This window comes from Scyliorhinus torazame, chromosome 13, assembly GCF_047496885.1.
Source record: "Scyliorhinus torazame isolate Kashiwa2021f chromosome 13, sScyTor2.1, whole genome shotgun sequence".
Classification (NCBI taxonomy): Eukaryota; Metazoa; Chordata; class Chondrichthyes; order Carcharhiniformes; family Scyliorhinidae; genus Scyliorhinus; species Scyliorhinus torazame.
Window position 1 is genome coordinate 116959669 of NC_092719.1, and position 14171 is coordinate 116973839.

At 57.4% G+C, this 14171-nt stretch overlaps 1 protein-coding gene across 3 annotated transcripts in view; it reads right to left on the reverse strand.

Moving 5' to 3' along the window:
- srgap3 (SLIT-ROBO Rho GTPase activating protein 3) overlaps positions 1 to 14171 on the reverse strand; it is a 978679-nt gene that overhangs the window by 104092 nt on the left and 860416 nt on the right. For all 3 annotated transcript variants that reach the window (XM_072472097.1, XM_072472095.1, XM_072472098.1), the window contains exon 7: positions 12596 to 12817. In XM_072472097.1, coding sequence (XP_072328198.1) covers positions 12596 to 12817 — 222 coding nt within the window. The remainder of the gene's footprint in view (positions 1 to 12595; positions 12818 to 14171) is intronic.

The following is a 14171-nucleotide window of genomic DNA, read 5'->3' on the forward strand; positions in this document are numbered from 1 at the left end:
GCACTGCCCAGGTATCGGGCACAAATATACATGACGTGCAGCTGATGGTCACATATCAGCTGCACGGTCATCGAGTGGAACTCCTTTCGGTTTGTGTAGAGCAGTCTGTCATCTGCAGGTGCCCGTAGTTGGACATGCGTCCTGTCAATCACCCCCTGGACCCGGGACATCCCGTCGATGATGGTGAACCCCGCTGCCCGGGCGTCCTGGTGGGCTCGGTCCACATTGAAATGGATGTATTGTGCTGACTGGGCATGTAGGGCCACATGACAGCGTGGATGCACCTGTGCACCGAGGTCTATGAGATCCTGGACAGGTCTCCACTTGGCGTCTTCAAGGACATTGTGCCGTTTTAGCTCAGGGTGGATATCAAATTGACGGCCACGGGGAGCAGGTGTCCTCCCCCATACCCCCGCGGTGCCCGGTGTGCCATCATCTTGCAGATATGTCGCACTGTCTCCCTGGTCAGCCGGAGTCTTCGACGGCATGCCCGGTCTGGCAGGTCCTTGAAAGACAGGCGCTGCCGGTTCACACAAGATCTCATGCGGCGCCTCCTTTGCAGCTCCTGCACCTGTTGGGCGGCTGGCTCTCCATCCTGAACGGCTGTCTCCTGTTCTGCTGCTGGATGCTCTGCTGCTGAGGCTTCCTCCTGCTCCTTGAGCAGCTCCAGTTCGTACAGCCTCAGTGCATCCCCCAGAGCTGCCGCAACTAGGAGGAAAGCCACCATTGCTGATTGAATTCCAATATCCATTGTCTGCACAGGGTGAAAGGCCGACATGTTAGCATGGTGCGTACCTCCGTGGTCCACGGGGCTACACGGTGATTCGGTAGGCACCGCGGACCCTGCCCCCGCATTTCCCCCTCCCATCTCCTACACCCCCCCCCCCCCCCCCCCCAAACCCCCGGCCCACCACCACCATCCTTTCTGCACCTCTTGCCCCATCAGTTGCCTGATGGCGTACCGGTGGGTGCCGGCCGGCGTGTTGCATGATATGATGGAAGGTGGGGTGCAGAGTGGAGGCACTCATATGGCCATACACCCTAGGCTAAGGTGGGTAGTCAGTGGGCTTGGCTGCCGTGCAGCCTGTGGCAATGACGGCCGGTATGGGTGCTGGCAGGTGGTACAGGGTGGGGGTCTTACCGCCCTCCGAGTGGGGGGATGTCGGTTACGGGTGTGTTGGACAGGGCTGGTGGCAGGGGCACTGCGCTGCCTATCCACCCTGAGGAGTTTGTGCAATTTTGTTTCTGAGCTGCAGGCCGGTCTGGATGGTGGGTTGCTGATAGCTCTGACTGCCTCTGCCATCTGCGCCCAGGCATGGCGGACGGCGGCAATTGGCAGTCTCCTTCCCGGACCGAGATACAGGGTGGCCTTCCTCTCCTCCACCGCATCCTGGAGGGTCTTGAGCTCGGCGCCTGTGAACCCTTGTGCTGCGCATCTTGCTGCCATCTTGTTGGCTGCGATGGTGTGTGTGGGGAGTGCAGTGTGCATATGCAGCTGCAACGTGACAGCCTCCTGAGTGTCAATCGCGAAGACGGCTTCCAGCACCGTTTCTCATTGGAATCCATTGTGTTCCACGTGGCCCCGGTGCTGGACCCTCAACAGTCGGTGAATCGGTCCAGGCTGGGCGCCAGTTTTGCTGTTGTGGAAGTCCACGAATCCTGCACCGGCGTCAACACTTTGGGCGGGATTCTCCAACCCCCCCGCCGGCGCCGGAGAATCGCCGGGGGTCGGCGTGAATCCCGCCCTGCCGCCGGCTGCCAGATTCTCCGGCGCCGGTTTTTTGGTGGGGGCGGGAATCGCGTTGCGCCAGTCGGGGGCCGGTGGCAGTGGCCCCTAGGCGATTCTCCGCTCTGCGATGGGCCGAGTGTCCGCCCGCTTTCGGCCAGTCCCGCCGGCGTAAATCAAACAAGGTCCTTACCGGCGGGACCTGGCTCTGCGGGCGGGCTGCGGAGTCCTCAGGGGGGTGCGGGGAGATCTGGGTCCAGGGTGGGGGGGCCCCTATGGTGGCCTGGCCCGCGATCGGGGCCCACCGATCTGCAGGCTGGCCTGTGCCGTGGGGGCACTCTTTCCCTCTGCACCGGCCGCTGTAACGGTCTGCCATGGCCGGCGTGGAGAGGAACCCCCCTGCGCATGCGCTGAGATCACACCAGAACATGCTGGTGCTCCCGCGCATGCGCCGACTCACGGCGGTTGGCGGAGGCCCTTTGCCGCTGGTTGGCGCAGCGCCAACAGCGCCGGCGCCGGCCTAGCCCCTGAAGGCGCGGAGGATTCCGAACCTTCCGGGCGGCCCGACGCCGGAGTGATTCATGCCACTCCTCGGCACCGGTACGGCCCACCCCGCCGGTTAGCGGAGAATCCCGGCCTTTTTCTCAGGAACGGAGATTGCAGCCGAAGGTCTGTGAGACTGTGCACAGCTTGCTCTCCATGTACTGCAGCTGATACAGGTGTGAGACAATTCGTCAAGAAATATTTAACATTAATAATCAAAGCGTATGAAGCACATAAAACCCAACCAGCATCCGTGCCTATACATCCTGTCATCACCACACATCCAGCTGAAAATATTTTAACAATCTGTTTTGGTCCAAATTACAAAGTTGGCGTCGGAGAATTACGTTTGCAGAATCAGAAAATCTGGTGTTATGGGAGAGGTGTTTTCAGAACCCCAAAATGTATCGTGGAGTTCAACCAACCTCCCCCTTTAATGGATTGCTAGTTTTTAAAGCTCACAGCTTGTTCCCTAAGTGTGGGATTACAATTATGGACACGTGGGGCGAAACTCTCCGTTATCGGCGCAAAGTCCGCCGATCGGCGCAAAAAACGGCGCAAATCCGACTTGCGTCACGTCGGAAAAATGGGTCGAAAGTCTCCGGCCCGAAATGGGCTAGCAGCGACGTAATGGGATCCGCGCTTGCGCACGTGGTTCACGCCGTGCAGCGTCATACGCGCCGCACGGCGTGACGGCTCATAAGGCCGCGCTGCTCCCCCCCACCCGACCGGAACACCCGACCGGAACACCCGACTGGATGGCTGGCCGCCGCTCAGCCCCGAGGTTCGAGTCACGGGATGTGGAGGCGCTCCTGGACGCAGTGGAGCAGAGGAGGGACGCCCTGTATCCCGGGCACGGCCGCAGAGTTGCCCCACGCCACAGCCGGCGTCTGTGGAGGGAAGTGGCAGAGGCCGTCACCGCTGCGGCCCTGACACCACGGACAGGCACCCAGTGCCACAAGAAGGTGAACGACCTCGTCAGAGCAGGCAGGGTGAGCCTCCCCCATATCCCCCCTCCCCCATATCCCCCCTCCCCCATATCCCCCCTCCCCCATATTCCCCCTCCCCCATTTCCCCCCTCCCCCATATTCCCCCATATCCCCCCTCCCCTATATTCCCCCATATCCCCCCTCCCCCATATCCCCCCTCCCCCATATCCCCCCTCCCCCATATCCCCAAGTGAATCCAGCCCTAACCTTAACTTCTGCAATGCACGCGCAACCGATGGCGTGCATTCATATACCTGCCTAACAGTGTTGCCTTTTACCCCTGCCACCACCCACCCCCTCCCCCCCCACAGGAGAAGCGTGCACACAACAATAGGGAGCATGTGAGGACTGGAGGAGGCCCCGCTGATGAGAGGCCACTGACCGAACACGAGGAAAGGGCCCTGGAACTGGCTGGCGGACCTGACGACCGGGAGGTTGCTGATGCAGAGGTCGGGGCGTACTAGCAAGTGAGCCACCGACAGCCCGTCCCCATATCCCCCCTCCCCTATATCCCCCTCCCCCATATCACCTGATCACTGCCTGCGTGTCTAACCATGCATGCTTCATTGTGTATCGCAGGAGCAAACGTCCAGGCACCCATCCCCGCAGATGCAGACCGCCCGCAGGGTGCCCCTCGGAGGCCACGGGAGACAGAGAGACCCGGACCCTCCAGCATGCGACGCCCGCAGGATGCCCCTCGGAGGCCACGGGAGACAGAGAGACCCGGGCCCTCCAGCATGCGACGCCCGCAGGATGCCCCTCGGAGGCCACGGGAGACAGAGAGACCCGGAACCTCCGGCATGCGACGCCCGCATGATGCCCCTCGCACACCACGGGAGACGGAGAGACCTGGAGCAACAGGGAGACGACACCCCCGTCACGTGCGGGAGCGACCACCCAGCGACGAGGGGGGCAGCCACAGGCCCCTGTCACATCCGAGCCAGGACACCACTACCCAGGACACCCCTACCCGGGACAGCACTACCCAGGAAGGCGAAATACCGGACAGTGACTCAGAGTGGATGGGTGGAGACGAACCCCCACCCCAAAGTGCCATGGACTCAGAGTGGGACGAAGAGCACGACACAACGCCACTGCTGTCACCAACACCCTCCACCATCGCAGAAACACTCACCTCGGTTGGGCACTTTAGTGATGAGGTGTCTGGTACACTCACTGGTGCGCACAACACAGCCGTCCCGGTACAGCAGGTGGAGGTAGGAGCAGCAGAGGGGCCGGGCGGTCGGAGGGCAGCCCAGCCCAAGCGAACATCTGCCGCCCAGATGGATCCCGGGTTCCTGGAGTTACCACACCCACACATAGATCCGATGCAACCACCGACCCGGAGACGAGCGAAGAGGGTGACGGCCGGCTTGCGGCGGCTGCAGACGCAGGTGGAGGAGTCCACCCGCGTCCAGGAGCTGGAAGTGGTGCCGGTCATACGTGCCACCCAGGCCGACACCGCACGGGTGGCGTCCGCGGTGGAGGCAATGGGTGCGACGGTGTCAGACATGGGGAACGGTTTGCGAGGCCTGGGGCTTTCCGTGCAGGCGGCGTCTGTGGCCCAGGACATGGCTGCCCTCTCACAGGAGGCCATGAGCCAGTGCCAGCGCCAGATGGCAGAGGCGCTCAACACCATAGCCCAGTCTCAGCAGGCCATGGCCCAGTCTCTGCAGGCCATGGCCCAGTCTCTGCAGGCCATCGCGGAGGGCATTGGCGCCAGTGGCCATGTGCGAGCCGGCTTCGCACTGTCACAGACAGGGTTTGCCAACCCCCTGGGCTCCATGGCTGCAAACCTGCAGACTCCTGTCGATACCAGCACGGGCCTCCAGGACTGGCAGCGCCAGATGTCGGGGGGGCGTCGGATGGCCAGTCCGTTCACATCCCCCACCCATGTAGAGGCCTGGGGGCCATCGGGCACCCCGAGGGAGGAGGAGGTGGTGTGGTCCGTCCCGGCTCCCCCTGTAGGGGAGGTCCCGGAACACCGCAACACCTCGGACTCCCCCCCCCTTCCGTCCCAGGTGCATTGGGTGGGCAACGGGCAGGACAGGCTGGCAGCTCGCCATCCCAGTCGCCCGGGCTGCAGCCTGGCCTATCTTGGCCAGGACGCCCCAGGAAACGGCCGCCAAAGGGATCCAGTGTCTGAGGGCAGGAATCACAGGAGTCCACCTCCAGTTCTGCTGTACCGTCTGGGGAACCACGTAGACGTAGTCAAAGGGCCCGTAAGGCCAAACAATTAGACACTGAGTAAGTTGGCACGGGTGCAGGGCACAGATGAGTTTTAGGGGCTAGGGCACGTGCATGAACTCGTTTGGTTATTAAAGTCAATGTTACACCTACAGAAGCTGCCTTTGTGCTCTGTCCAAAGCGTGCGGGGGTGTCATGTATGTTGAGCGCAAGTGTGTGTGTGAGGGGTGGTCTTACCTCAGCCCCAGGTGAGTCTGCCCCGTTCCCCTTGGGCCGCCATCAACATCCCCCCGGGCAGAAGACGGGACCGTGCGCTGCAGTGTCACAGCCGCAAGCAGGGATGGTCCGGGTGGATGGTGGTACTGTGGCCATGGGTCAGACATAGTCCAACGATGTGGAGCCAGGAGCTCACCGCAGGGCGGGTTGTCATCATCCTCCATGGCCTGCAATAGACACGCGTCCACCCGCAACTGTGTGAGCCCGGCCCGTTGTGCCGCAGGTGGATCGGCAATGGGGGGAGTGGTGTGCATGCGGGTGGGGTGGGTGGGGTTGGGGAGGGGGGTGAGGGTGCTGGGTGGGTGGATGGGTGGGGGGTGTGGGTGGTCGGCTGTTGCCATGGTGTGCGGTCTGTGGCCATACTACCCGATTCCCACGCCCATCTAGTCAGTGAAGCGGGCGGCTATCAGTCTGTCCCGAGCCCGCTGGGCCAGCCGGTAACGGTGGACAGCCAACCGCCTGTGTCTACCCCGTCTGCCCTGACCATTACCCCCAGCCCCCTCATCTGGGGAGGACTGCGCCTCTTCCTGCTGCTCCTCCACTCCGGCCTCCTCTGCCTGCGGCACATCGCCCCTCTGCTGGGCTATGTTGTGCAGGACGCAGCACACCACAATGATGCGGCCGACCCTATCTGACCGATACTGGAGGGCGCCCCCAGAGAGGTCCAGGCACCTGAAACGCATCTTCAGCACGCCAAAGCACCTCTCTATCACTCCCCTTGTCGCTACATGGGCATCATTGTAGCGGTTCTCCGCCTCATTGCGTGGCCTCCGTATATGCGTCATCAGCCACGATCGCAATGGGTAGCCCCTGTCGCCCAGCAACCAGCCCCTCAGCCGGGGATGGCGTCCCTCATACATGCCGGGGATGGATGACCGCGACAACACGTATGAGTCGTGTACACTGCCTTGGTAACGGGCACAGACGTGCAGGATCATCATGCGGTGGTCGCAGACCACCTGTATGTTCATCGAATAGGTCCCCTTCCTATTGGTGAACACGGCCCTGTTATCTGCAGGTGGCCGCACGGCGACGTGCATCCCATCAATCGCACCCTGGACCATGGGGAACCCGGCCACGGCAGAGAAGCCCACGGCACGGGCATCTTGGCTGGCCCGGTCCACAGGGAAGCGGATGTAGCGGTGCGCCATGGCATATAGGGCATCTGTCACTGCCCGGATGCACCGATGTCTGCGATGTGCCGGACAGGTCCCCACTCGGTGCCTGGAATGACCCCGTTGCATAAAAGTTCAGGGCTACCGTAACCTTGATGGACACGGGGAGAGGGTGTCCCCGCCAGTGCCACGCGGTGACAGGTGTGCCAGCAGGTGGCAGATGTGTGCCACGGTTTCCCGCCTCATCCGGAGTCTCCTCCTGCATTCCCGGTCCGTGAGGTCCTGGTATGACTGCCGGGGCCGGTACACACGGGGCGCCCTCGGGTGCCTCCGTTGCCGTGGGGCCGCGACGTCCTCCTCCCCCTCCTCGTCCTGTCGGTCAGGTGTCCCTCCAGCCTGCGTGGCTGCCGCCTGTCCCTCTGCGGCAGCCTGCGCCGCCTCTCTGGCACGCTGCTCCTCCTCCTCCTCATCCAGGGCAACATAAACATTAGCGGCTGCCGCCACGGCGGCCAACATCGCTGGATGATCGGAAAACATGACGGCCTAGTGGGAGGGAGGGGAACGACGACATGTCATCATTGCCCATATCCCCTCCTCCCCCCAGCCTGGTGGCATGGACCCAACTGTTGGAGGCTGGCACCTGGCCAGGTGGACCAACTCACTTGCCCTCGCATCCCACTCCCCGGCACGGACCGCCCATCCCCCTCCCCGGCACGGACCCCAACCTCCTCCCCGGCACGGACCCCCCATCCCCCTCCCCAGCACGGACCCCAACCTCCTCCCTGGCACGGACCCCCCATCCCCCTCCCCGGCACGGACCCCCCCCCCCCAACCTCCTCCCCGGCACGGACCCCCCCAACCTCCTCCCCGGCACGGACCCCAACCTCCTCCCCGGCACGGACCCCCCATCCCCCTCTCCGGCACGGACCACCCATCCCCCTCCCCGGCATGGACCCCCCCCCAACCTCCTCCCCGGCACGGACCCCAACCTCCTCCCCAGCACGGACCCCCCCAACCTCCTCCCCGGCACGGACCCCAACCTCCTCCCCGGCACGGACCCCAACCTCCTCCCCGGCACGGACCCCAACCTCCTCCCCGGCACGGACCCCCCATCCCCCTCCCCGGCACAGACCCCCCATCCCCCTCCCCGGCACGGACCCCAACCTCCTCCCCGGCACGGACCCCCCATCCCCCTCCCCGGCACGGACCCCCCATCCCCCTCCCCGGCACGGACCCCAACCTCCTCCCCGGCACGGACCCCCCATCCCCCTCCCCTGCACGGACCCCCCATCCCCCTCCCCGGCACGGACCCCAACCTCCTCCCCGGCACGGACCCCCCATCCCCCTCCCCGGCACGGACCCCCCCCAACCTCCTCCCCGGCACGGCCCCCAACCTCCTCCCCGGCACGGACCCCCCATCCCCCTCCCCGGCACGGACCCCCCATCCCCCTCCCCGGCACGGACCCCAACCTCCTCCCCGGCACGGACCCCCCATCCCCCTCCCCTGCACGGACCCCCCATCCCCCTCCCTGGCACGGACCCCAACCTCCTCCCCAGCACGGACCCCCCATCCCCCTCCCCGGCACGGACCCCCCCCCAACCTCCTCCCCAGCACGGCCCCCAACCTCCTCCCCGGCACGGACCCCCCATCCCCCTCCCCGGCACGGACCCCCCCCCAACCTCCTCCCCGGCACGGACCCCATCCCCCTCCCTGGCACGGACACCCCTCCCGGCACTCCCCCGGAGCCCAGCCCACTCTAACCACCCCCCCCGCCGCACACACACACACACACAACCCGAGACACACCTCTCCTCACACATTCAGACTGCGGCCACGCCATCGCCTGCCCAGAGCCAACCCCCCAGGCCGTCACTCACCTCCACGCTGGTCGGCGTGAACCTGGAGCACAGGGTCACGCCGATGAAAAGGAGGTTTAATTTACTTCGGCCCATCCGGAAGGGAGAACATCGGCAGGCCGAAAATCGGCTGCCTTGCGCAGACCCGTGCCATTCTCCGACGTCAGCGGCGCCATTAACGCCCCGCCGACTTTTCTCCCTTCGGAGACTTCGGCAACCGGCGGGGGCGGGATTCACGGCGGCCAACGGCCATTCTCCGACCCTCTGGGGGGGTCGGAGAATGACGCCCCAGGTTTTTAACACAAAACAATGTTTATTCCATTAACTCAACTTAATCTTTAAAATAAACATTGGATCCCTTAACACCCCTTACTTCAAAGATAACCCCGAAAATAATACACCACTAAATAATCCCTCAAAATGTTCCTTCAAACACCCAAAAGACTTCACCTGTAACAACAGACATGCGGTTACATTCAATATATTTATAGTCTTTGGATTTGCAGACATCCACAGACCAGCTCTGTGTTTTCTTCCTGCAGCTCTTTGCAAAACACACAGCATCTCACAGCAAAAATGCAAACTATTGCCGATCTCCATAGTTTCAAACAATGCAATATAAAATCTGTAAGGTTGCCAGTGTCATGTGACAGTGCCTTTAAGAAATGATGTTTAAGCAATGTACCTTTCAAAAATGCAGTAATGTCAGAGTGTGGGTGGAGCTGAGCTTTAGCTCAGCCATTTTGAAGTTTTTAATTTCAGTTTCGGGAGAGAGCAGCTAAAAATATTAGGGTCGAAGAGCGGGTTTGATAAATAAGGTTTCAGTGACTAAATGCAACACGCTTACCCGCAGGACAGGGTCAGTGCTGAGTGAGTGTCAGTGTGGTGGGATAGTGGGTGTGACAATTGGTTTCAGTGCCTCATCCCCAGGAAAGAAGCAGGGGCCACCGCAGGGCAGCATTGACTCCAGCTCTCGATTTTCCAGTGATCCCCTCTGGACGGTGCATGTGAGTTGATGTTGGGTGGGGGCACTCTGAGCTAGTTAGATTGCCTGTAGTGGATTGCCCAGCCAAGACTCTCTGCCACATCGGGATGGAATTGTATACCCATGGGGTCGCTTGCCCCCTGTTTGTGGATGGAAATCAGTTGGCGTCCAAACACAGCCCTGGAATCATGGAGGCTGCTCATTAATTCCAGATTCTCGTCCCCCTCCATCAGCTCTGCCCAGCTCTCGTTGCCCTGCGCTGCTCCCTGACTCACCAACAGGTTGCAGTCAGTAATCACAGTAAGGGGTACATGGGGATGTTGAAGCGTGCGCTGGGGTAGAGGAGGGGATGAAAGGGATGTGCAGACTGAGGGCAAGAGAGCTTGCCAACTTTATTCAAAAGATTGAGCGCCTTTGGGTTGGTCAATCTCACTGGTTTGAAAATATCAAACCAATTATTGTACGTAATCATATAGAAAGCTGCAAAAACGGATTTATTGCAGCGAGGGTCAAACTAAATGATAATTTACTCTGGCGTAGTATTGAGAAAAAACACTTGCAGCTGTTGGGCTGAATCTGACTCACAAAGATTACAGGAAATGGGAAATTCCAGAATGTATCATTTTCATGGTTTTGGTGTTTCTCACTTGCATTTATATAGCACCTGCTCACATCTTTGCAAAACTCCAGCACGCAGTGAATTACCTACATGTTGCTATTTAGGCAAATACGGCACACAGCAAGATCTCAGAAACAGCGATGAACGACAAGTTAGTCATGAACATCTTAAATAAGGGGCGACATGGTGGCGCAGTGGTTAGCACTGCTGCCTCACGGCACTGAGGACCCAGGGACGAAATTCCGTGTGGAGTTGCACATTCTTTGCGTGGGTTTCACCCCCACAACCCAAAGATGTGCAGGGTAGGTGGACTGGCCATGCTAGATTGCATCTTAATTGGAAAAAAAGAATTGGGTACTCTAAAAAAATTTTTTAATGAATATTTTAAATACAATTCAGCACCTGTTTTATCCCTTTTGTTGCTTTCTTAAAATCTTTTATCTGAACTCATTTCACACTGCACCAAACCTATTTTCTTAAATTGGCATTGAAAATAATTCCAGGACTTCACATCTCCTCTATTTTGCATGTGAAAATGGGGTAAAAAAATATAGTGCTTCACAGGCGGATTCTATGGCCAATGAAAAGCCCACATATTGCACACTAGCTCGGCGACATATGCAATACTAAATCTCTGGTGCAAAATCCATATTGAAAAGGAGGCAGTACTTGGGGCCAAGGAGTGTGTTCATGCCTCAACTCCACAGATTTGCTTCATGAACTCACAACTCATCTCCCACAACCATCCCCCCTCCCTCCCCAATGCTGATGCTGTGATGCCGCAAGGGTTAAGTACAAGTTGGGCTGTCCCTGCGATGAAGTGTGAACTTGCAGAGAAGCGAAGCTCTGTGGTAGAATAAAGACCCTCTTTGAGGAAAGTGTCACTCAAACTGGAACTGATTTCTCAATGGAACACTTCGTCGGGACAGTAGGAAGGCATTCAGCCTCTCACACTTTCTCCATCAGTCAATTAGATCTTGGCTAATCTGTAGCTTTGCAACCTTTACTTGCTCCAAACCTTGTGATAACCTTACCCAACAACAATCCATCAATCTCAGTCTTGAAGCAGCAATGGTATCATGTTACACTTGATCAGAAGGGGTTATTGTAGATATAAAAATGATTGCAACCTATCCATTTAATTCTTAGCAGGAGAGAAAAAAAACGAGGAACTGGCGTTGCCAACTCCGGGTGGAATTATTCTTGGGAGCTTCATCACTTCAATTGCTGCAGCTAACTACCCCACTCAGCCAAGCGGCCTTCTTTCCCTCATCTCCAAGATCTTGAAGGCCTCATGATTTTTCATCCTGTGATTCTTAGGAGATTAGTTTTTAATTCCTGTAGGCTCCAGGGTAATCCTGGGGAGGTGAACACAGATCTAAAATGGCTGGCACATTAAATGGTGATCAGCCCCAGTTTGGAGTGTCAGATAGGGAGTGACTGACACCAGACTAAAAGAAGGGGCTTATTGTATTCATGCAGGATATCAGGGAGAGGCACCTTCTTAAAAGGAGGGAAGCATGGAACAAAAATATAGAGGATGCTCCAAGGAGCATCATTGTCACCTAGGCCTCTGTGCTATCCTCCAGAAATGGAAATGTGGGGCGGCACGTGGCACAGTGGTTATCACAGCTGCCTCCAGCGCTAAGGACCCGGGTTCAAATCCTGGCCCTGGGTCACTGTCCGTGTGGAGTTTGCACATTCTCCCCGTGTCTGCGTGGGTTTCACCCCCACAACCCAAAGGTGTAAAGGTTAGGTGGATTGGCCACGCTAAATTGCCCCTTTGGGAAAAAAAAATAATTGAGTACTCTAAATTTATTAAAAAATGGAGGTGGGCATCACTGACAAGGCCAGCATTTGTTGCGCATCCCTAATTGCCCTTGAACTGAGCGGCTTGCTTGGCCATTTCAGGGGGCAGTTAAGAATCAACCGTGGGTGTAGAATTACATGTAGCCAGAATGGGTAATTGACGGCAGATTTTTTTTGCTGAAGGACAATGTGAACCAGATGGACTTTTACTACAATCGATGATGATTGTTTCTGGTGGGTCGCCATCAGTGAGTCTAGCTTCCAATTAGAGATTTTTATCAATTGAATTTTAACATTCCACCAGTGCCATGGTGGGATTTGAACCCATGTCCCCAGAGTGTTAGCCTGGATTTCTGGGTTACTAATCAATTGACATTACTACTAGGCCACTATCTTCTCGATGGGAAGCTAAGTGGGAGACTGACAAACTGAACATCTGTATGCCCCCTGTCTGCCACTCTCACTTGAATATGATCAATAGCAACGTACCTCATCTCCCATGTGTGGCTGGAATTCAAACTTGGTGGGAGGACAGAAGATTTGGTTATACATGTCCATGACCTTGTGCTTGTCACTCCGAGCATCCAGGTTGTCCACGGCATTTTCAATGATATCCAAGCCCTCATGTCGAGATGTTTCAAGATTATATTCTGCTGAGAGGAACGTCCTGAAGGTGCGAGCCAGACCGGCATGGAATCCCAAATCAGAACACTACGGGAAAAAAGTAGGAATGAGTGAACAAAGGAGGGCTTGTAGTACAGCAGGGAGATAGGGTCAGGTGGGGAGTTTAAAGCGTAAAAAAATCACTAATGCCCACTTCTAGCTCAACTGGAGACAGGAGGATGAGCAAGCTCCAAGAAGAGAGATATTCTAATGAATTTGCAAACCTCATTGCTCTTCAATTTTTCAAATTTAATTATTGATGACCAGATTTGTCCAGCTTTGGGAAAAGCAACAGCGACACTCAGACAAGGAAGTAAGAGTCTTTATACCTACTTGATGGATAAACTGTGCCTGTCTGGGATTCCCTGAGATCCGGGATTCCCTGGGATCCGGCATTCACCTCCTTGAACTTACCCCTAGACCTCCAATTTTATTACCAGGCCTCCAATCTCCACCTTCCCAGTCTCTGATTTTCCCCACTGAGGCTCTTCCCAATGATCATCCCTTAGCCCTTCCCCTGACCTAGAATTGGACCTCCCACTGGGACTGACAATTCCTTCGCCCCTCTGAGATTGACTAACCCCCACCACCAGAGGGATCAACTCCCCCACCCCCCAAGATCAATGTTCATCACCACTCAATCCCCAAGGCATAGGCCTACATTATCCTACAGCCTTCATTGACTGACTCCTCCACCTGAGTGGAAACAAACCGGTCAGTCAGGCTGGCATCCGCAGAAGGGGGTTGGTGGTTCTCATGCATGTTCTGGAATTGGAGAAACCCAACTTCCCAGTTCCCTGTCCCTTCTGATCACCTTCCCCCCACTCCTTGCCGTCCCCCACTCTCAAACATCTGAGCCCATACAGGACCAATCTCAGGCCTTTAGAGATACACATACACACCTCAAGGGGTTGATTTTAGGCTAATGCGTGGCAAGTTGAACAGTTCCTCCTGTGCGCATGTCATCCTTTCTCCTACTTCCATCGGCTTCAATGGAAATGAAAATGACTCGAAAATGAACTGTTGATTTACTAACAGTTGCTTTACACCACCTCGCAGATTCAAGGTCAACCCTAAAGACACCAAGTAACGTGGGAGAAGGGGTTGAAGGAACTGCCAATTTGACCAACCATTAACTTTAAAGTACCCTGATTGAGGGAGTTATTTTGACTTTGATGATAATGTAAATTCGAAATGAGCCCAAAGATTTCCATTATTACTCTCCTCTTGCAAAAGGTGCAAAACCTTGCCCCTCGGGCTGTGATTTCACCCCATTCTCCCTGGCGTGGTTGATTTGTTTTTGACAAGAAACATGACTAACCTGATGCAAGTGATTGCAGGTGACAAGCCTGCTCAGGTATATGGAAAGATCTCCTGGTCAGCCTGAATCAATCATTTCATT